This window comes from Panthera tigris, chromosome C1 (genome assembly GCF_018350195.1).
Source record: "Panthera tigris isolate Pti1 chromosome C1, P.tigris_Pti1_mat1.1, whole genome shotgun sequence".
Lineage (NCBI taxonomy): Eukaryota > Metazoa > Chordata > Mammalia > Carnivora > Felidae > Panthera > Panthera tigris.
This window is the reverse complement of record NC_056667.1, coordinates 40,002,418-40,027,663: the sequence shown is the minus strand read 5'-3', so window position 1 is coordinate 40,027,663 and position 25,246 is coordinate 40,002,418. Positions and strand designations below refer to the sequence as shown.

General features: G+C 37.8%; 1 protein-coding gene across 4 annotated transcripts in view; it reads left to right on the top strand.

Moving 5' to 3' along the window:
- Positions 1-25,246, top strand: part of FAF1 (Fas associated factor 1) — a 524,128-nt gene that overhangs the window by 467,224 nt on the left and 31,658 nt on the right. For all 4 annotated transcript variants that reach the window (XM_007077228.2, XM_007077231.2, XM_007077229.2 and 1 more), the window contains 2 exons: positions 965-1,042; positions 15,398-15,613. In XM_007077228.2, the coding sequence (XP_007077290.1) occupies positions 965-1,042; positions 15,398-15,613 (294 nt within the window). The remainder of the gene's footprint in view (positions 1-964; positions 1,043-15,397; positions 15,614-25,246) is intronic.

Here is a 25,246-nt window from a genome sequence, read left to right as displayed (position 1 = left end):
CAAAGAATTCAATCCTAAATAGTCTTTTATTATTTATTTAAGTGCCAGCCCTTTTATCATCTTAATACATAAGAATGTTAGATTTGCAATGGAGAAAGCTAGATTCAGTTAACAGAATATAATTCTACCCGTGGCTTTTGAAGCATGATTCATTTTGACAACACAAAGTTTTTTAACACTCATGAAAAATGAAAACAAAAGTAGGCCTAATATTTATTTTACTTGTTTTTTAACCAGTCTGTAGTAAAAACTCAGCAATGTTTAAACCACTGATTTATTTAATACTTCTTGAGTACCTGCTTCTGTACTGAGTATTGAAGGAGGGAAAAGAAAATAAGCCACAATTTCTACCCTCAAAAGACTCACAATGTGGTGTAGAATAGATTAACTCAAGAACATAGTTAGCTATAACACTTAGGCAAGGATCATAAAAGTCATAAAGGAAGCACTGAGTTCTGTGAGAGATTAGGAAACAAGAGTTTCAGTGGAAAGTTTTTTTCTAGCTTTTTTTGGAGAGCTAATAAGTGGAAATCTGCTTAGGGAGAGTTTCATGGAAGAGGTTAAAAATGTGAACTGAATAGAGAAAAAGGGTAGGAGACAAGAGGTGGTATATGCTAGCAGCAAGGAGCCAGAAAGCATGGGTGCGTGATAGAAGCTAATGCAGATAGAGCCTGATATTTGGGTATAGGAGAGATAGCAGAAAAGACCAGAAAAGAAGACCAGAGAAAGGTCTTCCGAAGAATCTTGAATGCCACACTCCCAGAGCTGAACAGGTGTTTATATGGGTACTCAACATGATCAGAGAGCTATACTTTATTGTTCCTTCCATTTCCACTCTTGTTCCAGAGAGAAACACTTCTATTATGACGGTGCTGGGCGTGAGCTCTCTTCCCCCTCCATCCCCCGCCTTTTTAAGTAAACTAGTGTTTATTGAGTGCTGGCTCCCTTTCTCTTTTATTGACAGAGGGAAGCTCATGAGAGAGAGATGGCAGAACAGTTTCGTTTGGAGCAGATTCGCAAAGAACAAGAAGAGGAACGTGAGGTAGGGGATAATTTCAAGTAAAGTTATTCAAAAGCTAGGTTTATTTTCACTGCATTTGATATTGAAGCTATTAATATTTCTTATAACGTCTTTCCACTTTCCCCAGACCCATTTCAGTATGGAAGACCTAACCTTTCCTTGAAAGAATCATTCCTACTCTATTGTATGGAACTCTTAGAAAACTTGACCTTATACTAGTTTCATGCTTTTCTGTTCTTTTCAAGAAATTCCTTTCCCTTTTTTTACATGACAAATGCTCCCATCCTTCCTGGATATTGTCTCACCCCAAGAATACAAAACTGTATTTTCGGCCCCCTTCCCAGTCTTCACTTTCCCCACCAAAAGACACTGTGAGTTACTTCTGTGATATCTTCATTGGGCCCCTAAATATGGGAAATCCATTTAGCATGGCTTATTCCCCTCTCCCCAAGTTCCTGTCATATGCATAACAATATAGAGAATTTTTCACTTACTCATCTTGCAAATATTTTTTGAATACTTAGTACATGCCAAAAATCTGATCAGGACTAGGGATAGAGACATGGGTCATCCCCGCCAGGAGCTCATAGTCTTGTAAAAATAGAATTACAAAACTATGTGTAAAAGCTATAATAGAGATGTGCCTAGAGTGCAGTGGGAACAAAGAGAAGGAAGGGATATCAAATGATTTCCTAGGATGGGTTCACAAAGAAGGACTTTTAAAACTTTTTCTAGACATGGGATTAACAGCAAGATTTACTTATAAAAAGAAGTCATCTAACAAGTGATGGAAAGGCCTGGAAGGCTCTAACTTGGGCTAAGGAAAACTCCATTAGTCATCGTTCCTGGTCAGAGGATGTCATTTCATACTTATTCAATGAATGTTTTTTGAACAAGAATTTTGCTCAGCACTGAAAGAGAAACAAAAGATAATAAAACAGTTTCTACAAGAAATTGCATCTGGTAGGGAAGATACGACATGTCTACAAGGAACAGCAAATCAAGGGAAAACCATGCTAAATAACATAGAAGTATACTTAGAGAGTTCATTAGCAAAGTAAAATCTTTCACAGCTTTGAGAATCAGACTACATTATAGAAGAAGTGATATTCAAGCCACGTCTTAAAAGATGTGTAATCTTTCACTGTTTGGAAATCAAAGTTTATTCATATTCAAACACATTATTGAGTGCCTATCACATACATGCAAAATACGATGTCTGCCAAACCCTAGTCTGTGTACACTGAAAACTCTCAATAATGGAAGGTAGATTTATTGAGCATCTTCCATGTATCAAATACTTTTCTAGCGGCCTTACATATGCTTACTCATTGACCATTAAAATAAGCTGCAAGCTTAGAGATTTTTCTTTACAAATGAGAAAACTAAAGCTCTTTGAGAAGTCACACAAAGAAATGGAAAAGCTGCAATGCCTGGGTGGCTCAGTCAGTTAAGCGTCTGACTCTTGATTTCAGCTTAGGTCATGATCTCACGGTTCAGAAGTTCAAGCCCTGCACCAGGCTCTGTGCTGACAGAGCAAAGCCTGCTTGGGATTCTCTCTCTCCCTCTCTCTCTGCCCCTTTCCTGTTCGTGCATTAAAAAAAAAAAGAAATTGAAATACAGCTGAGATTCTCACCAAGTCTTTATGACTCCAAAGCTCATGCTGTTTCACTTACTTCATTCCAATACAAAGTCATACATCATTGCATGTGTCTATAGGAATCATGTTTGCAATGTTTCACAGAAGTTAAGAAACAGATTTGTCACTATGCTTTTAGGCTATTTCAAGAAACATAGTTTGAAAATTTAGGACTCTCATTTTTGATGCTCTTTCACAGTGCACACACTCTCACAATAGTATATCTTAAAACCATATACTTGCTAAAGGTCAGGTGTACACATGTTCTGGATCTAGAGCTTAGTAGTACATTTACTTTCTTCTGATGATTTATTTTATTTACCCCACGCTAAAATCTGTTCTCTCTCCCAATGTAGATAAAGCCTGTCCTCTCACAGAAGACCCCATAAACATCCTTTACATACTTCAATATCTATGTTCTGGCTACAAGTATGTGAGAGGATGGAACACTCTATTTTGCAACTAGTCATTATTGCACTTATCCATGAGTGTACTCCCAAAAAACCAAGTTCGGGTAATACTCCATACTTTACCCACCCTCCCCAGAGAGTCACAGTTAAAGGCTCTTATAAACCCCACCATTAAAGAACTCTTTATCTTCTGTGTATCTTAATTTACTTAAGTCTTATCCAAATTTATTTGACCCTTTTTTTTCATGGAGCACCAATTAACATATTTCAGCACACTCATGTACAGCAAACAACTCCTTGGGAAAGGTGGTTTTATTGTGCAACCTCTAAAGAAACTGAGACCCAGGAAGATTATACAGTTTCCCTGTGGTCACCAAACTGGTTGGACACATAATCTGGACTAGAAGCCCAGTCACCTGACTTTTTACAGTAATACTGCCTCTCCTTCTAACCAGAAATCCTAACCTGTATAATTGTATTGAGAAACAAGAATGGTTTTATTATTTTAATTATCTCTAGTATTTCAAAATCTTTTGGAAAGATGAAGTATTAAATAGTCAAATCACCTTGGTTACAGTGAAATTCCTTAGTAGTTGGTCTCATTTTGCTGTGTGGTACCTGTTGTAGTGAAATCAGCAAAATCTAGGAAGACATTCTTATCTGGCCTTTGACCATGATAAGGAGAAAGGCTCTAAAGCTATTCTCAAAGGACAAAAAAAAACCTCCCATATTTTACCAATTTATATATTTTACGTGTTCCTTCCAAAATGAGTTTCAAGTATTTTACATAAATATGTGCAATTCAAATGGATTAAGGAAGAAAGAAAAGATACAGTAATCAGGACAAAGGAAAATAAAGCCAAAAGTAAGATTAACATTTTGACAACAGACAATCCAGCATACCCACCTGCTCAGGATGAACCACAAAATTTGTTCGGTGCTTTTCTTGGGCTAAAATGATTGTTTACAAGTTTCACTTAATCTATTACATCAGGTAAAGACCAGTTTATCAAAAGATGCCCAGATTTTTCAAGCACTAAGACCTTAGAGCAATGCTTCTTATGATTTCCTTCAAGAGGAAACTGTGCAGGGACACCTGGGTGGCTCTGTCAGTTAAGCATCCAACTCTTGATTTTGGCTCAGGTCATGGTCTCACGGTTCGTGGGATTGAGCCCCACATTTGGCTGTGTGCTGATAGCACAGAGCCTGCTTCGGATTCTCTCCCCATCTCTCCCTGCCCCTCCCCTCACCTCAAAAATAAATAAACTTAAAAAAATGTTTTTAAAAAAAAGAAGAGGGGCGCCTGGGTGGTTCAGTCATTAAGCATCTGACCGGCTCAGGTCACGATCTCACCATTCATGGTTCAAGTCCCACATCGGGTGAGCTCCAGTCCTGCTTCAGGTGAGCTCCAACCTCACTTTGGGTGAGCTCAAGCCCCACTTTGGGTGAGCTCGAGCCCTGCATTGGGTGAGCTCAAGTCCTGCATCAGGTGAGCACGAGCCCCACTTCGGATAAGCTCTGCTTTTCTCTCCCTCTCTCTTTCTGTCCCTCTCTCCCCCTCTGCCACTCACTTGCTTGTACCCTGTCTCTCTCTCTCAAAAAAGAAAAAAAGGGGGGAAGGGGGGAACTGCAATATGGTGAATACTGTAGCTACAGCTATAATAGCAAAAGCAAGTCCTATATAACAGCTTCTTACAGCTTTATATAATTTGAAAGCATAAGGCCAAAGCACAGTTTACTAAAAGCATCTCTGCAGGGCCCAAATAATATATTTTTTGGTGGTCCAGCTTAAAGGACAGATTTTATAGTTACTAGAGAAATGTATGAGCTACATATTCTTTAAGAAATCTTTCCTAAATATTGAATTTTGCCACCAAGGTTTTGGTTAGTAGAAAAGGTTTCAGCTAAGATTTTTGACTCTCAGGTCTTTTAGTCAGTCAGTATTCAGCAAATATTTGTTAATCTCCTTTGTGCAAATCACTAAATCGGGTGCTGCGGCATGTATGAGACCTAGCCCCTGCCCTCAGGGAGCTCACTAATACAGGAGGGTAGATGAATACAAAATAATTATAGGAAAAGATACTATACATTATAAAAATCATTAAAATAGCACAGAGTATTAAAAATATTTAGAAGAGGATGATTTCTGACAAGGAAAGCAATAAAAAAGATTTCACAGAGGGAACATGGCTTTATGGTTAAAGATGAAGTGGAGGAGCATTTTGGATGGAGTCATGAATAGGTGGATGGTGAATGTATGGGAAAGGGTAGGGCATGGGCTATGTAATATGAATAAAGAGAGAAAGACACAGGGCTTCTTCAGGGAACAGTAAATGGACAAATTTAGAACACTGTCTAATAATTAGATAAGGTTAAAAGAGCCAAGTTTTGGAGAATCATGGGTGAGAGAGAATAGGCACAAAGCTATTCCCTTTTGCTGCTGGTTAAGTTTTGCCTATCTGCCCAAAGCTGTTTTCTGGTTTTGGTGGGTTTTTTTGTTTTGTTTTGTTTTTGAGTTTATTTAAGTAATCTCTGTACCCAACGTGGAGTTTGAACTCACAACTCTAAGATCAGGAGTTTCATGCTCTACTGACTGAGTCAGCCAGGCGCCCCCAAAGTTGTTTTCTTTTACATCTTGGTGCCTACTCTAATCTTAAAAGACCATTAAATGAGAGAACAGAAGAACATGGAATTAGAAGCCTTGGTACTTCCCTTTAGTTTTCTGATCTGCTCTTTATAACCATCCTACAAAACTCACTTGAGTATCATTACCATCTTACAGATGAAGAAATCAGATCATAGCAGGATTAAAAAGCCCATTTTATTTACTTATTTATTTGTATTTCAGAAAGAGAGAGCATGAGCAGGGGAGAGGGGCAGGGTGGGGGGGAAGAGAGAATGAGAATCTTAGGCAGGCTGCACACTCAGCACAGATCCCAACACAGGGCTCGATCCCATGAACCATGAGATCATGACCTGAGCTGATCAAGAGTCAGATGCTCAACCAACTGAGCCACCCAGACACCCCTAAAAAGCCTATTTTAAAATTCTTAGCAAACATTTGCCTGGTAAAAGCAGAACCAGAGCTCCTACTGGTATACTTGCTACCTGTTATACTACATTGGAAGAATGAAAGTGGGAACATGAGTAGACTATTAAAGTCAAACTGTTCCTTATAATTTGTATTTTTATCTTATGTAAGTTGCTTCTTGTCCCACAAAAGTAACACCACTACATGAGCCACAAAGGTAATCATCCCTACTATCATCATCATCAGTAGCTATTAAGCAATTAATAAGTGCTAAACCCTGTGCTTAGCACTTTACAGACATGATCTTATTGAATCTCTGTTAACAACTTAATAAGGTAGGTGCCAATACATGAATTCACCTTATTATAACTATAGAGACCACAATTTATTAGTTTCAATTTGAAGTATTCTGCCATTGTCTTCATGAACCATTAAAATAGACTAGAAATTCTAGTTTCACAGTATCCAATTACCAACCTACAGACTGTTCCTCATATCCCAAAAGCAGCCCAAAATTCATATATCTCAATTTTGGTCATGACTGTTTGCCTCGATTTACTTTATCCAGCAGTAAGACTATATTTGTTATAAGCAGTCGATACTCTCTAGATGGATGATTGGTTGCCAGAACAGAGAATGGTTGCAGAATTGGGTCAGACCAATTGTTCTCATATAGGATCCGTTCTGTTCCTTTGATCACATCAGTATCATGACTTTAAATACTGTCTGTACACTTGGCATCCAAATTTAAACTCCAGGTCCTCCCTTTCCCTGAACTCCAGACTTGAATATCTAATTACTAGCCCATCATCTCCACATAGATGTCTAATAACATCACAAACAATATATCTTAAGTGGAACAACTGATCTTATCCTCCCCACCCAAACTTACTCCTCCTGCAGTCTTCCCTATCTTAATAAGTGGAAAATCTTCTAGTTGTTTGAACCAAAAACCTTAGAATTATCCTTGACGTGTCTCTTTCATGCCGTATTTAATGAGCAAATCCTTTTGGCTTTACCTTCAAAATATATGCACAACTCCAATGCTACGTACCTATACCACCACTACCATTCTCATGCAAGCCACCATTATCTGTTACCTGGGTTACTTTAGTAACCTTCCAACTTGACTTGATGCCTCCATTTTTGCCTTCCCTATATGTCTTTTAATAAGTCCTTTTAAACACAATTGGTACATCATGTCACTTCAAGACCCAGATGGCTTCATATCTCAAAATACAAGTTCAATCTTTACAGTGATTCTAAGCGTATGCAGGATTTTTAAAAAAGAAATTGATAAAGTGATTCTAAAATTTCTATGAAAAGGCAATCGAACTGGAAAAGCCAAAAAATTTTGAAAAAGAAGAACAAACAAAGTTGGAAGATTGACTCTACCAGAGTTCAAGACAGCATATTCAAGACATTGTGGGAACTGGCAGAAGGATAGACCCACAGTTCAGTCAAACAGAATAGTCCAGAAATAGATTCACACATATGATCAATTGATTTTGACAAAGGTGCAAAGACAATTCAATGAGAAAAATAATAATCTTTTCAACAAATAATGCTGTGACAGTTGAGTATGCATATGCAAAAAAATGTAAAAACACCAAACAATAAAAAAAAAAAAAACCCTCCCAGTCCATTTCTTGCATCATACACAAAAAACAAGTCATAGACCTAACACTGTTAAAGTCCTCAAAGAAAACATTGGAGAAAAATCTCATGATCTTGAGTTAAGCCAAGATTTCTTAGATCTGACACCAAAGGCACAATCCGTAAAATAACAAGTATCTAAATTATACCAAATCAAAATTAAGAACCTCTGCTGATCACAGGGCACCTTGGTGGCCCACTTGGTTAAGCATGTGACTCTTGATTGTGGCTCAGGTTGTGGTCTCCTGGTGCATGGTATCCAGCCTCTCATTGGACTTAGTGCTGACAATGTGGATGGAGCCTGCTTGGGATTCTCTCTCTCTCTGCCCCCCGCCCCCCCACCGCCACCACCCTGCACTCACTCTCTTGCTCTCTCCCTCAAAATAAATAAGCAAACATTAATTAAAAAAAAAAAAAAACTTACACCGTTCAAAAGACACTGTTGAAAAGATAAGCCACAGACTAAAAGAAAATCATATATCTACTGTCCAGAATGCATAATGAATTCTCAACATTCAATAATAAAATGGACAAAATATTTAAAGAGATACTTAACCTGGTGCCTGGGTGGCTCAGTCGGTTGAGCCTCCGACTTCAGCTCAGGTCATGATCTCATGGTCCATGAGTTCGAGCCCCGTGTCGGGCCCTGTGCTGACAGCTCAGAGCCTGGAGCCTGCTTCCGATTCTGTGTCTTCCTCTCTCTCTCTCTCTGCCCCTCCCCCGCTTATGCTTTGTCTCTGTCTCAAAAATAAATAAACATTAAAATAAAATAAAGTTAAAGATACACATACCATATGACCCAACAGTCAGACGCCTAGGTATTTACACAGGTGAAATACAAGTAACAGTAAAATTTATGTTCACAGAAAAATCTGTAGTTAATGTTTATAGTAGCTGTATTTTAGTCACCAAAAACTGGAAGTTAGCTAAGTGTCAACCAACTGAAGAAGGAGTAATCACACTGGTATATTTGATGGAATACCACTCAGCAATAAAAGAATGAACTACAATATAGTCAACAACATGAATGAATTTCAAATGCATTACACTGAATGAAGAAAGCCATTTATATGATATTTATGACTATATTTATGTAACATTCTAGAAAAGACAAAACTGGAGACAAAATAGAAGTTGCCAGGGACTAGGAATGGGGGAACTGTGTTGGGGGGGGGGGGTTGGGGTGATAGAACTGTTCTTTATCTTGATTGATGATGATCGTTATATAAATATATGCATTTACCAAAACTCACAAAATTATACACTTAGAGGGACAGGTTTTTACTGTATATCAATTATACCCCAATTTTAAAATTAGGAAAAAAATTATTACATGGGCTACTCAAAGCCATGTATGACTTACTCACCCTTCTCCTTTGATTCCTCTCTAATCAACTCCATCCCCTTCTCCCCCTGATCTTTCTGCTCCTGCCACATTGGCTGCCTTGCTATTCTGCAGTCAGGCCAGGCGCCAGGGCTTGACAGTTACTGTGATTACTGCCTGCGATGCTTCTCTCTGACCTAAATGTCCATGTGACTCCCTCTCTCTTTTAGGCCTTTGCTTACTGGCCTACAGTTTTTACTTATTGAGGCTTACAGAGTTTACAGTTGTACCCCTCCCTCCTACCAGCCTCCCTGTACTCTCTCCATAGCATTCATCACTTTGTGACAAACTATACATTTTCTTATGTGTGTATTTGTTGTCTTTCTTCCACCCTACTAAAATATAGTTTCCACATAAGCAGAATTTTTTTCATCTATTTTGTTCACTGCTATTTTCCTATCATTTAGAACAATGCCTGGCATATAGAAGGTGCTCAGTAAGAATTTACGGAATTAATGACTGTTCGCTTTAGCCTATTTCAAACTCTGTTTCAACTAGCTATAAACTGTTGTATATGTGAGTATGACGGGTACTCAGAAGCCCAGAAAATAATGTGCATATGCATGTATTTATGTATGCATGTTGTGTATGTAAATTAAGTCAGTCTTTGATTCCTACTGTAAGAGATTGGTATAAGAATATATTATTTTTCCTGTTTAAAAAATGTAAGTGCATAGAAACTGTCTTTTCTGGGTATCTATCTATAGTTCCTAATTTCACTTCAAAGAAGTCCCCATTTCTCATCCTTCAAATGTGAATGCTTTGAGTATTCATATTTTTTAGTCAAACAAAAAGTCCAAGATCAATTTATATTTCCAACTTATACTAGGTTTCCTTGTTTTGTTACAAACCTAAAATAATACAAATAAAAAATTATATTTGTTGAACAAATCAAATTGAAGTTTAACAATGGTGTTTACTATGACTGCTATTCAAGTGTAGGTGTCCTTTATGTCATTGTTTTACAACAGTGTTTACTTATATGAGGCCTTTGTTTTTAGCCAGTATATTTGAAACTTAGCTACTGATGTATGTTTGTTCTTTTTTGCCAGTAAAACTTGGGTATTCACATCCCAAGGTTGCCAACTTACCTAATATCTCTTCATTGTTTTCCACATTGGGACCACTGGTGTGGGATATCTGAGGTCTGTTTTCATTCTGGGGAAAAGCCCTGGAGACTAGGTGCATTGAGGAAGCAGATATTGTCTGCACCATGAGTGGGGTAATGAGCTACTGTTGTTTATTCTTCTGTAGTATAATTGGTTGAGTTCAGACAATAATGTAGCATCTGTTGTTATAGTGTGCAGGGAAATGTCAAAATAGAAGGCAAGCATACAGGTGGATTAAAGGGAAGAACAGGAGGAGAAACCAGGAAATATCACATTAAGTTCTGATTTAAAGTAGGTGCAGAGGGATTATAATAACGATAATGATAACAACAACAACAACTGTCATCTGTTGAGCACCGTATTACAGCGTGAGTTTCAATGCTAGGCACTTATTGAGTGCTGGCCATGTGTCAGCACTTGCTAGATGTTTTACAAACATTACTACATGTTATACAAAAAAAAATTGTGAGGAAGGTATTATTGGCCCTATTTATTATATGGGGTAACTGAAGTTCATAAAGACTGTTATATGCCTATGAGTCAAGATTTGAACCTCTGTCTGTCATACCCAAAGCCTGTTTCCTAACCATACATAGCATTTAATTGTTAAAGTTTTTTAAACTGCAGTGTTAGCAGTCAGGATAGTGATTAACTTTGAGAAAGATAATTTTCAGGAAGGGGCAAAAGGACTTTTGATGGCCAGTTATATGGGTATGTTCACTTTTTGAAAATTTATCAAGTTGTATACTGTTGCACACTATCTATATACATTGTACCTTTTCATAGCATATTTCAATAAAAAACTTTAAAATGACAGAACATATGGCTTTGAACAAAACATAAAGTTTTATACAGTATATCACTGATTAAAATTTTGTTTAAAAAAGATTTAAATATATATTTATATAAAACTATGCATGGAAAATTGATGGAGAGTGGGATGATGAAAAAGTTTTAGAAATAAATGGTGGTGATGGTAATACAACACGTAAATATACTTAATGCCACTAAATTATACACTTAAAAAATGGTTTAAAAAATTAATGGTTTAAAAAATCAAATGGTAGCAGTGGCTATCTCTGGATGGTGAATCTGGAAATTAATTGTAATATTTTTCTTTTTCCAAAGGTTATATATTACTTTTATAATCAGGAAAAATATTTTTTTAACTCAAAGACATAGTTTTAAGTTTTTATTTTAATTCCAATTACTTAACACACAGTGTTATATTATTTTCAGATATACAATATAGTCATTCAGCAATTCCATGCATCACCTGGTGCTCATCACAAGTGTACTCCTTAATCCCCATCACCTGTTCAGCCCATCGCCCCACCTACCTCCCCTCTGGTAACCATCAGTTTGTTCTCTGTAATTAAGAGTCTGTTTCTTGGTGTGCCTCTTTCTCCCTCTCATTTTTTTCCATTTGCTCATTTGTTTCTTAAATTCCACATATGTGTGAAATCATATGGTATTTGTCTTTCTCTGACTGACTTATTCCACTTAGCATTATGCCATCTAACTCCATCCATGTCATTGCAAATGGCAGGATTTCATTCTTTTTATGGCTGAATAATATTCCATTGTATATATACGCCAGATCTTCTTTATCCATTCATCAGTTGATGGACATGTATGCTGCTTCCATATCTTGGCTATTGTAAATAATGCTCCTGTATAAACATAGGGGTGCATGTATCCCTTTGAATTAGTGTTTTTGTATTCTTTGGGTAAATACCCAACAGTGCAATTGCTGGATTATAGGGTAGTGCTATTTTTAACTTTTTAGGAACCTCCATATTGTTTTGCAGGTGGCCACACCAGTTTGCATTCCCACTAACAGTGAAAGAGGGTTCCTTTTTTTCCACATCCTCGCCAACACCTGTTGTTTCTTGTACTGTTGATTTTAGCCATTCTTGACCAGTGTGAGGTGATATCTCATTGTAGTTTTGATTTGCATTTCCCTGATGGCAAGTGGTGATGAACATCGGCCATCAAAGACATAGTGTTAAAGAATCACAGTGTTAGAAATAGTCAAATGATCCCATTTAACAGTTTAGAAAATATATATAACTCTAATCCACAGAGGTGGTTTATTCCTACAAGCAACTTTTGGGTAGCCCTAAAGGAACATGTATGTTGAAAATTAGTCCGGAAGTTGATGCCGGAGGGAGTCATACCTCAGAGAAAGGAGTGATGAGTTCTTGGTTACTAGGAGTAGAGCCCCTGAGATTCAGATTCTTTTAGCATTTATTTAGCACATGCTGTGTACTTATCACCATACTAAGTACTTTCGCATGTATCATTTCAGTTAACATGTTAGTTTATTCCTTCTCTTATCAAATACATATTGAGCATATATTTTGTGCTATATGCTACTCTTGCAATAAGCAGTAAGACATTTTCCATACTCTTAAGGAACTTGTAAGCTAGTGAGAAACCAGACATTAAACAAATAACTATGGTACAGTATGGAGAATGCTGTAATAGACATAGTACAACTGGAATTTAATTTTGATATACACAGGTTTATCTATTCATTGGGTTATTAATATATGACAATATTACTAAAATAACTTAATATTTGAAAATGTTCAGCTGAAACTGGTTGCTGATCAGAACACCAATATTAAGTAAATTCCCTCATGCTAGCCAAAGAAGGAAAGAAAGGAAAGGAGAAAAGGCAAGAGTAACTGGTTTAACTTCCTATTATTCTGATTTTTGAATTATATTTCTTATGTCTCCATTTCTGGGTTATCAGTTCCCCCATATAAAAAACAAGAATATAGGACTATTTAACCAGTGCAACCCAAGCAACCATTCACTAAAGCCTACTATGTATCCAACACCACACTAGGAACTTCACATATATCGTGTTTGTAATTCCCATCTTTTATTATCCCCTTTAAGGTAGATGGTATTATCCAATGCCTCAAGAAAGAAAATGACTTCAGAGTCATAGAGAAAAAATAGCTTTCACTATACACTACAGAAATTCTTTTTTTTTTTTTAATGTTTATTTATTTTTGACAGAGAGAGAGAGAGACAGAGCATGAGTGGGGGAGGGGAAGAGAGAGAGGGAGACCCAGAATTCAAAGCATACTCCAGGCTCTGAGCTGTCAGCATAGAGCCCGACTCAGGGCCTGAACTCACAGACTGCGAGATCATGACCTGAGCCGAAGTCAGACGCTCAACCGACTGAGCCACCCAGGCGCCCCTACGCTACAGAAATTCTTAATGTTTTTTTGAAAACCAGTATTAGAACCAACCAAATTATCCTGAATGACACAAAATTAGTTTCTTATCTATATTGGTGTCTGAACAAACTTTGTTTCTTTGCTGGTTATTTTAAACACATTTTTTCTTCCACCCTGTTTTCCCCACCCTCTATAGGTTAACATTTTTATGCGTTTCTTTTTATTTGTAGAAGCTTATTGATTTTCTCCAAAGAACCAGCTTATTTATTGGTTAACTATATATTTTTTTCTAATGCATTCCTGTATGCTTTAGCTTTATTATTATTTTCTTCTAAGCTTTTTTCCCACTTACTTTATTGGCTTTTTCACCCTAGTGTTTCCCCCTAGTCTTTTTTTTTTTTTTTTAAGTAAGCTCTACACCCAACGTGGGGCTTGAACTTACAAACCCCAAGATCAAGGGTTGCATGCCCTACCAACGGAGCTTATTTTTGTTCTTTCTTTTCTGATAATAGAAGAATTTTAAGGCTATGAATTTCCTCTGAGCACTGCCTTGGATGAGTCCCATTAATTCCAACATGATGGATTTCAACAATCATTGTTTTCTAGATATTCTGTATCTTTTATTTATAGTTCCCCTTTATTATTTATAGTTCAGTTCTGTGCTGACAATGTGGAGCCTGCTTAGGATTCTGTCTCTCTCCCCCTCTCTCTCTGCCCCTCCCCAGCTTGTGCTCACTCTCTCTCTTTCCCTCTATCAAATAAACTTTTATTAAAAAATGAAAATTGCTGTTGAGGATTTAGAGAATATAAATTTCAATTTCTCTCATTCATGTTACTTGGTTATAATAGTCACAGATAAATTGAAGGAATATTTTGTTTTTCTATTGATGACAAATTGGGAACATGGAAATGTCAAAGTAACCAGGCAAGAATATAAATATAAGGCTGAGCATACTAATGGCAGGCTTACTTATCAGATGCCTCCCGAGTACCAGAGACAAAAAGGTTTTAGTGAATTTCTGCCATAGATTCCTATATCAGAGACCTTCTAATTTCCTTCCAATGGAGTATCATGAATATGAAACAATGCAATACTGTAGGTTGTGAACCTGGAAACCTAGGTTCAGCCCAACTCTAGCCATCAGATCTCAACAGTTTACTCCATCTGTTTAAGTCTGTATTTTTACCTGTGAAGTAAAGAATTTTGGCCATCTCTAGGTCCAGAAATTGGAACTTGGCCAAGTCCCACAGCAAGTTAGTGACAAGGCTGAAAATAGGTCTACGGTCTTCTGCCTCCAATAAAGCTAACATTTGAATTTCTTTTCATTCCATTCCACTTTGTTTTTATTGTAGTAAAATATATACAACAGAAATTTGCCTTTGTAACCATTTCTAAGTGTACAATTCAGTGGCATTAATTATATTCACAATGTTGTGCAGCCATCACCACTATTTCCAAAGTTGTTCATCACCTCAAGTGAATCTTTCCAGTCCATTTTCATGTTTGTATAATATCTAGTATTCTACAAACTCTTCAGTCATTTTGACTTGGAAAATGTATGCTTTTCAAATATATTATTTACTTGTATGTCTTTTGTAAATGCTTCTAATAGCCTTAATTCATAACCTACAAAGGAGGCAATTTGGGTATTTGATACCCATGAGCCCTTCAGTAAAAAACAAATTACATTTCTTTTCTATGTGGTTACCTATCAATTTACTAATATGTCATTAAGGTGGGATTTCTTTTAATTAATTGCTTATTGGGCTAATATTAAGAAAATGAAAAATATGTGATTCTATTGTTCAAGCATCAGGCTTGGTTAATAAAGAGCAATAACTTTTTGATGAGTTTCTAGAAAGCAGCAGCTTCTTTCTAGTCTCTCCCTGCCCCACTCTCCACAGTCCTTTCTGTTACACACTTTGACACCTGATTTTTTCCCTCTTTAGGCCATTCGACTCTCCTTAGAGCAGGCCCTGCCTCCAGAGCCAAAGGAAGAAAATGCTGAACCTGTGAGCAAACTGCGGATCCGGACCCCCAGTGGCGAGTTCCTTGAGCGGCGGTTCCTGGCCAGCAATAAGCTCCAGATTGTCTTTGATTTTGTAGCTTCCAAAGGATTTCCATGGGGCGAGTTCAAGTTACTGAGTACCTTTCCAAGGAGAGACGTAAGTTCACATGCCTATTTTAGGAAATATGTCCAGTGGGAGATATCCCATCATTAGGGTTGGACAAAGTAGTCCAAGAAAAGTCCAATGGTACAGCCTACTACAAGACCACAAGCCTAGGAGTACTTTGTTGCACACACCATTCTCTTCTCAGCCTTTGGAGGAGGTATGTCTTCCCAAGCCAACAGACATGTCCCAGGAGCCTATGTGAGAAATTAGGTACTAAATCTTTCTTCCTTCCTAGCTATTTCCCCTATTCAAGCATCTGTATGCAGACTCAAGATCTTTCCCAAGATCTCATCTCTATATACCTCAGAGTAGATCTGAGAATTGTGTGCTTATCAGCTTAACAGTTTGATCAGGGTCAACGATTATAGGTTCACTAGAACAAGTCATGCTAAACCAAGAGTTTTTTGTGATTTGACAGTTTTTGCTATCCTGGAAAGTCACAGAGAATGACTTATACTCATTATGTATCTGTATTTCAGCAAAGTATTTGATAGTCTCTAATGTATTCTGGGGCAAAATAGAGAGATGTAACTCTATACTTAGGTAGTCTCATTGCTGACTAAATGGTGGTGTCCAGAAAGTGACACCTAGAGTAGACCAGGAAGTTCTATATTCAATCCTTTATTACTCACCATGCTTTTAAGACTTTATCAGATTTATAGATTATGAAAAACAAGATTTTAAAAAAACCTTAAAATACTAAAACAATAGACAAAAATAAACCTATAGAAATTTTACAGAAATATTTAGAGATAGATTCCCACATTAGATTTAGAAAATTAATTACTCATGTTTGGGCTGGAAAGACCATGCCTTAGCAGAAGTTATTGTTGAATTGAGCTGAATAAGCATTAATGTGTTGTGGCTGCTAACAAAATGCTAGATGCATTTTTAGAGGTATAATCCCAACAAGAAGATAATTTAATGGTCCTGTTCAGCTGTGTACAAAATAAACTCCCCCTAAAACAGTCCTTAGACTCCATGCTGAAGCCTGAAGAAAAAAGAGCATGTCTAGAGCAGAGCTGATCGGAAGATGAGGGAACTGGAAATCCTGTCATTTGAGGAACATTTCCTCTGGAGATGGAAAGGCTATGGGAGACATGATTGTTGTCTTCAGTTACTTGAAGGGCTGCCATGAAAAAGAGAGATCTTACTTTGTAAGGCTCCAAAGACGTTACTGGGACCAGTGATTTCAAAGTTACAGGAGATGAATTTGGCCCCATATAGGGAAGTATTTTCTAAGAAGGGAATATCTTGGGTCATGAAGTAGTGATTTTCCTGTCATTGGAGATAACCATGCACTACTGAATGATCCCTTTCCAGCATTACTGGACATACATGGGGAAGGATTCATTCCTGATGTTCCTACTTTAACTGGGATAGGGCTTAGACTAGCTTACCTCTAGGATACATAGTAAATCTTAATATTCTTTGATTCCATTTTGATCCAATAATGTAAACTCTAATAACTTAGACTTCATCTAAAACACAAAAGCAAGAATTTAATTAAGGTTCATCTTAGTCCCTCACAGTGGCTGTCAGATTTGCAGAGTAGAGACAGAAACCAGTGGTATATGTTTAGCTCTACCACTCAGCCACAAAATCCCTAGGTGGGATGAGGATCCTACTACTTGTATCTCAGCCAAGGACACTGGAATGGACTCCAGGTGCTAGCCATTGGTTCCTCTCTCACTAGCCCCACCTACTGCTCCAATCTCTTCCTCTTTGTTATATATAACACACACAAACATGTCCCAGGGAACACATGCATGTACGTGCTCTGTAGACTGCATGGCCAAGTAAAAAACTACTTTAATTCTGACACTGAAGTTAAATTCTAAGTGTGTGAACACTTAGGAAAGAACCCCTGTCAAGGGGTTCAAGATCAGCCTGGTTCTCATACTTATGTTCTGTGATGAACATCTCTCTTAAAGAACTTATAAAACTTAGGAACTAACTTAGTCCCTCCCAGCTCTTGTTTGTTTGTTTGCTTGTTTAAATTTAAGTATAATTAACATATAACCTTATATCAGTTTCAAGTGTACAATATAATGATTCAATATTTGTGAACATTGCGAAATGATAGCCACAGTAGGTTTAGCTAATATCCATCATCACACATAGTTACAATTTTTTTTTCCCTTGTGATGAGGACTTCTAAAATCCCAACCCTTGGTTTTAAGGCACTCCTCTTCTGGGCCTTTCATCTGAAAGTGAAAGTACTAAAGGAGAGAAAGTCTAAGGAGCTGCTGGCTTTTAAGATTAAACTTTTTTTTTTCCAATTAATTTTTAAACCCAATTACTGGGAGTAGCGTGGGGGGAACAATCTCTAAAAAAATTTTTTTTAATTTTTTAATTTATTTTTGAGAGAGACAGACAGACATAGGAGCAGGGGAGGGGCAGAGAGAGAGGGAGACACAGAATCCGAAGCAGGCTCCAGGCTCTGAGCTGTCACCACAGAGCCCAACGCGAGGCTCAAACCCACAAACCATGAGATCATGACCTGAGCCGAAGTTGGATGCTTAACCAACTGAGCCACCCAGGCACCCCTTTTTATTTTAATGGTTTTTTTTAGTTATTTTTGAGAGAGAGAGAGAGGAACAATTTCTAAAAAGGCTGAGTTTTATGGTTAGTATTAATGACTATATGGTAGAAATGTACAAAGTTGCTGTTGTAAATAAGCAAGGGAACTGTGAAGTGAAATGCAGAGGTTTTTGGGCCTGCTATCTGCCCACCTTGAGCTCTACTGACTGAACACTCAGCCTTTTCAGTACAGACTATGTTAACTATGGATTTGCCCTAAATCGAGGGTCAGTCACCTAGTTTTAGAGAAAATTTACTCTTTTTTTAATGTTTATTTATTTATTTAGAGATGGGGGGGGGGGAGAGTGCAAAGGGTAGGGACAGAGAGAGAGGGAGAGAGAGAATCCCAAGCAGGTTCCATGCCCAGTGCAGAGCTCGACCCAACACAGGGCTCGATCTCACAACTGTGAGATCATGACCTGAGCCAAAATTAAGAGTCAGATGCTCAACTGACTGAGCCACCCAAGCTCCCCAAGAAAATTTGCTCTTCATTTAGATCTCAAGCATTCACTCTTTACACTGCTGAAGAATGCTATTCAATCTCGTTAACAGGCTCTTCTAATGTTCCTTTCATACCTAACCCCATTTCTATCTCAAACCCTATCCCAAGGCCAGTTTAGATCAAGTTGGGCCCAGCTCCCCAGAGGAAAAGTTTAACCAGAGGCTTGCTTCTGTAAGAGGATTTTTAAAACCCTATTCTGATCATTCCCTTTCTTGTTTAAAACAAATAAACAAACAAACAGAAAACCTCATTAATAGCTCCTTATGGACCTAGGATAAGGATAGACCCATTAGAATGTTTTCAAAAACTCTCCACAATCTGACCCATACCTACCATTCCCACCTTAAGCTTTGCCTTTCATTACTTATTTCCATCACCAGGAGATAATGAGATGCTCACTATTCACAAAAGACACGAGACTCTCTTGTTTCTCTGCTTCTGTATACTCTGTTCTCTTTTCTTTGAATATCCACTCTCCCCACTTTTCCTGGCTTGTTTGAGGTCATCTTTTAATGCCCAGCTCAAATGTCATCGATGCTCTCTCAGAAGCCCTCCCCTTCTCCCAGGCTCCTCGGCTCTGTACCCATTGCAGTTTGTACATCCCTCTCTCATATCACTTTTCCTGTTGTTCTATGATTTCTTACAAAGGCTGTCCATATCATGTTCATGTCTATCTCCCCTGAAGTTCCCAGAATGGTACCTCACACATAACCATTTACTTGCTGTTGTGAAATGTTAATGATCTCAGTCTGTTCCTAAATCTCTGATTCCAGAGTGAACTAGAGAAGCTGTTCCAAATAAGAACAGATGCCATAGGCCCACCCAGATTCCAGACCCAGACCTAAACCCAGAAAGCCCACCCAGGACTCACTAGACCTCCTAGAGCCAGGGGTAGGGTGAGAGTTAATAGCCCTTCATCCTTTTCTAAATGCTCTTTCAAGTCAAATGACTAGTGTTTTTGCAAGGCTATTCTGTAACAGCCATCTGTGTCTGCAAGGATTAGGATCTAATTTGTAAAAGTCATCTTAAATTACAACCAAACTAAAGACTGTTAAAAAGCACATCTTAAGACCTCACCTCTTTAATAACAAATAACATAAGACTTAACTCCAGGAGTCTTATTGTGTCTTCAACCTTTTCTCCACAAAGCAGAGACTGATTTCTCACCATAGGATGGTAAACGTTCTTCTGTGCCCCCACCCTCCAATCAAAACAATACTTCATGTTAAGATTTCCCAGCTGTCCAACTATTTACTAAATGTCTGGTGGGTATGCCACTGAATTAAAGCACTGTGGGACAAGCAAAATAGCAGCAGACACAGGCCTTTCCCAGCAAAGCTGATTGTCAAGGTGCTGGGAACATTGAGTTATTTGATTTTTGTTGTTGTTTTGCTTTCTGTTTTGCTCATAACAGTTACCAAGAGAAGAAGTATTCACTACCAGAGCTTTGGTCATTAAGCCATACCTCTTGGATGTGTTAGAGCCATGTGAACATCAGTGGCCCATTTGCTTACTTGGGCATTGCAAGCTAGTTGGTAGTGACATAGTTGAGTCCTAAAGTTAAGGAATGATCTAACCCCTACTACTTACTACTCCCCCTGCCTCAGAGTCAGTAAGGGGCCCCTGCCATCTTCTCAGTTCCCCTCTGGACCTACTGGGTACTGGCCCAGTGCCACTCAGTGTGAGGTTGTCAATATCCCCCAACCTTCCTCTTTCCTTTTCTCTCCTTCTTTTCCACCCCTCCTGTTCTTTCCAATCCCATTTTACTCTTTTTATTCTCCTCCCTTCTTTCCACTCTTCCCGCCTCCTTTTCTTTTTATACCATAACTCTTTCCCATTACTGTCTCCTCTGTTTTCCTTCCTTTGCCAACTCAGAGAAGCTCCAGCTGCAACTGGAAAGTGTGGTCTTTCTGTTTATAATATGACTGGAGAATACTAGGAAAGGAGGATGGTAATGGCAGATTGGCTTCAGGACTGGTGCCCTGTGTTCCTTGTCACTTATGTAATCACACAGCCCTCATTCTTGCTCTGAGAGCATTTCTTCCTCCAGACCTATAGATATGAACTCCCCAAACAGACAAACATGGATACATTCAGAAATATAGTATCAGACATTTTATATTCTAAAACAAAGTAATGAATGTATTTGTATTTTTCTCCTGCTTTCTAGTTTTTCCCCATCCATAAGTATAACTTATAATTTTTTTTCTTTCTCTTTCTAATGTTTAAAGGAACAAGACAGTGAATATAAACAAGCTTCTAGTGGAGTAGGCCCTTAGTAAAGGTTTGTTTAAATTAACTTTGTGGGGGGAACACCTTACAAATTTAGGGTATGCAGATTCCTTCCTCTGTTACCCATCCACCTTTATTACATTAAGCATTAAGCTCAGTGCTGGAAACACAGGAGTGGAAAATAATGACATAATTCTTGCCCTTGTAGAACTTACAGTCTGTATCCACAAACTACTGCTGGATGATGTTTGACTTTATCGATAACACAAGGATATCCTTTTTGCCAACATAAGGAAATAGAAGTAGTTTAATTTGTATTTCGTTCATGTATTTGTTCTTCCATATGACAAAACATTTGCTGAGCAGCTACTCTGCCAACCTCCATACCAGATGCTAATGATACAGAAATAAAAAATTGTTACTGACCTTGAAGAGTTCATATTCTAGTGAAAACACACATAAAGCAAATTGCATTACAAATTATACCTACAGTTGGAAAGACAGGTAATTTCACCCTGCAGTGGTAAGGGAAGGCATTAGAAAGGAAATAAATTTGAACTGAGTCTTGCAGAGAGATATGTTGGCTGAGTAGAAACAGAGCATAGTTAAAAATAAAAGTTTTGGTTGCAGTTTGACCTGTATCTGAATCCCACTCCATCAGATACCTGCTGTGTGACACTGAGCAACTTACTTGACCATGCTGAATGTTTATTTCTTCACCTTTCTTTCTTTGAAAGAAAAATAATAACATCTATCTCAGAGAGTTGTGGAAAGAATTAAATACGAGAATGTAAACTGTCCCTACCACGTAGTAAATAGTATCTGCTGTAATTACCTTAAGTGGAGAGAAGCAGAAGAGGTAGGAAAGGCTTACAGCTAAAGAAAGCATGGTAGCAATGAATTCTTTCTTTAGAGCAGTGATGGATACTTATGTTAAAAATACCCAAATGCTCTAAACCAGACAAAATAATGTATCATTACATTACATTGGAATCGTTACTATATTTGAAAAGGATCTCAGAGATATCAAAGCAATGCTGTCATGTTACAGATGGAAGAATCAAAGCATAATAAAATGATGCACTTTACTTATGTCACATGATCAATTATAAAAGCAGAGCCAACACTAAAACCCAAGTTTTCTTATGGCCATTGCTTTTTAAGATCACTGGCTTCTTGGAGCACCTGGGTGGCTCAGGTAGTTGAGCTTCCACCTTCGGCTCAGGTCATGATCTTATGGTACATGAGTTCAAGCCCCACATCAGGCTCTGTGCTGACAGCTCAGAGCCTGCAGCCTGCTTCAGATTCTGTGTCTCCCTCTCTCTCTGCCCCTCCCCTTCTTTTTTTTTTTTTAATTTTATTTTTTATTTTTTTAAGTTTACATCCAAATTAGTTAGCATATAGTGCAACAATGATTTCAGGAGTAGATTCCTTAGTGCCCCTTACCCATTTATCCCATCGCTCCTCCCACAACCCCTCCCGTAACCCTCAGTTTGTTCTCCATATTTATGAGTCTTCTGTTTTGTCCCCCTCCCTGTTTTTATATTATTTTTGTTTCCTTTCCCTTATGTTCATCTGTTTTGTCACTTAAAGTTCTCATATGAGTGAAGTCATAGATTTTTGTCTTTCTCTGACTAATTTCACTTAGCATAATACCCTCCAGTTCCATCCACATAGTTGCAAATGGCAAGATTTCATTCTTTTTGATTGCCGAGTAAAACTCCATTGTATATATATACCACATCTTCTTTATCCATTCATCCATCAGTGGACATTTGGGCTCTTTCCATACTTTGGCTATTGTTGATAGTGCTGCTATAAACATGGGGGTGCATGTGTCCCTTCGAAACAACACACCTGTATCCCATGGATAAATGCCTAGTAGTGCAATTGCTGGGTCATAGGGTAGTTCTATTTTGAGTTTTTTGAGGAACCTCCATACTGTTTTCCAGAGTGGTTGTACCAGCTTGCATTGCCACCAACAATGCAAAAGAGATCCTCTTTCTCCGCATCCTCGCCAACATTTCTTGTTGCCTGAGTTGTTAATGTTAGCCATTCTGACAGGTGTAAGGTGGTATCTCATTGTGGTTTTAATGTGTATTTCCCTGATGATGAGTGACGTTGAGCATTTTTTCATGTGTCGGTTGGCCATCTGGATGTCTTCTTTGGAGAAGTATCTATTCATGTCTTTTGCCCATTTCTTCACTGGATTATTTGTTTTTTGGGTGTTGAGTTTGATAAGTTCTTTATAGATTTTGGATACTAACCCTTTATCTGATATGTCATTTGCAAATATCTTCTCCCATTCTGTCAGTTGCCTTTTAGTTTTGCTGATTGTTTCCTTTGCTGTGCAGAAGCTTTTTATTTTGAGGAGGTCCCAGTAGTTCATTTTTGCTTTTGTTTCCCTTGCCTCCGGAGACATGTTGAGTAAGAAGTTGCTGCAGCCAAGGTCAAAGAGGTTTTTGCCTGCTTTCTCCTCGAGGATTTTGATGGCTTCCTGTCTTACATTTAGGCCTTTCATCCATTTTGAGGTTTTTTTTGTGTGTATGGTGTAAGAAAGTGGTCCAGGTTCATTCTTCTGCATGTCGCTGTCCAGTTTTCCCAGCACCACTTGCTGAAGAGACTGTCTTTATTCCACTGGATATTCTTTCCTGCTTTGTCAAAGATTAGTTAGCCATACGTTTGTGGGTCCATTTCTGGGTTCTCTATCTGTTCCATTGATCTGAGTGTCTGTTCTTGTGCCAGTACCATACTGTCTTGATGATTACAGCTTTGTAGTACAGCTTGAGGTCCAGGATTGTGATGCCTCCTGCTTTGGTTTTCTTTTTCAAAACCGCTTTGGCTATTCGGGGTCTTTTCTGTTTCCATACAAATTTTAGGATTATTTGTTCTAGCTCTGTGAAGAATGCTGGTGTTATTTTGATAGGGATTGCTTTGAATATGTAGATTGCTTTGGGTAGTATCGACATTTTAACTATTTGTTCTTCCTATCCAGGAGCATGGAATCTTTTTCCATTTTTTGTTTCTTCTTCAGTTTCTTTCATAAGCTTTCTATAGTTTTCAGTGTATAGATTTTTCACCTCTTTGATTAGATTTATTCGTAGGTATTTTATGTTTTTTTGTGCACTACCCCTCCCCTTTTTGAGCCTTATCTGTCTATCCCTCTCTCTCAAAAATAAATAAACATTAAAAAAAATTTTTTTTAACCCTCCAGTGGTTTTAATGGCCTAGCAGAGAAAGTCCAAACTCCTTACCAAAGCATACACAATCTCACACCATCTCCTCTTCCTGCTCAGTTCTTCTCCCCTGCTCCTCACCTCCCATGCAGTTACTTCCCTACCACATTCATCTCATCCTTAAGCTACAAAAAACTGCTTGCCTGAGAGAAACCAACAGGTGTCACTCAGGTGCAAAATGCACTCACAGAGCTACCTTATCCCTTTTCTCATCAGCTTTGGGAGGCAGCAAGGCAGTCATTGTTAGTGCCAGTTAGAGAAAGTGGGGGCCTCAGGTACAATGGCTTGCTTGAGAGCATACATCCAGTTCATGACCACTGAGGACTAGAGACGAGGCCTCTCAATTGCTTTATTTCCAAAAGTGATGTTGTAAGGAAAGATGCTTGTGGCATATTTTGACCACAGGACGCTTGAATTTATAGGTTGAAGTCATCTGCTAAACTGTTCATATAATATTTACAGAAAAAAAACTAAATAACAAAATATTTAAAAGAATAATATAGTTACTTCTAAATAGGTCTATATGTGAAACTAATCTGGTATATTAGCAGTCTAATTAAAGGGAGAAAATACTATTTCTAGCAAGAGTGGTTTATATTTCTTCAGGTTAGTCATTTTGTTTAAGAAATGTATTATTTTCTTTTTTTTGAAATGTATTATTTTCTAAATTATAAGTTTTGTTTTTAAGTAATGAGATGAAGCATCCTATGCCTTAACAATGCCTTACACACTGACTCAGTCTGAAAACTCATAGTTCTTAGGTGTCTGTGCTTGATTGTTGGAATAATTAAGGAGATGGAATAGAGAAAGGCAATGATATAGAGGAAGGAACATTGGGCTTGGAATCAAAAGATCATTTATTAGCTGTACAACCTTGAACAAGGCACACCCCCTTTCTAAAGCTCAGTTGTCTTGAAACAGAAGCAATAAATTCTGCTTCTCCCAGGACCATATCATGGCTCAAATAAGGCAATGTATATAAAAGTGTTTTATAAACTGTGAGATATGAAATATTAAAAGTGATAATGATCATGATGATTATCCAATAGCCAAATGTTCAGCATAATTTTT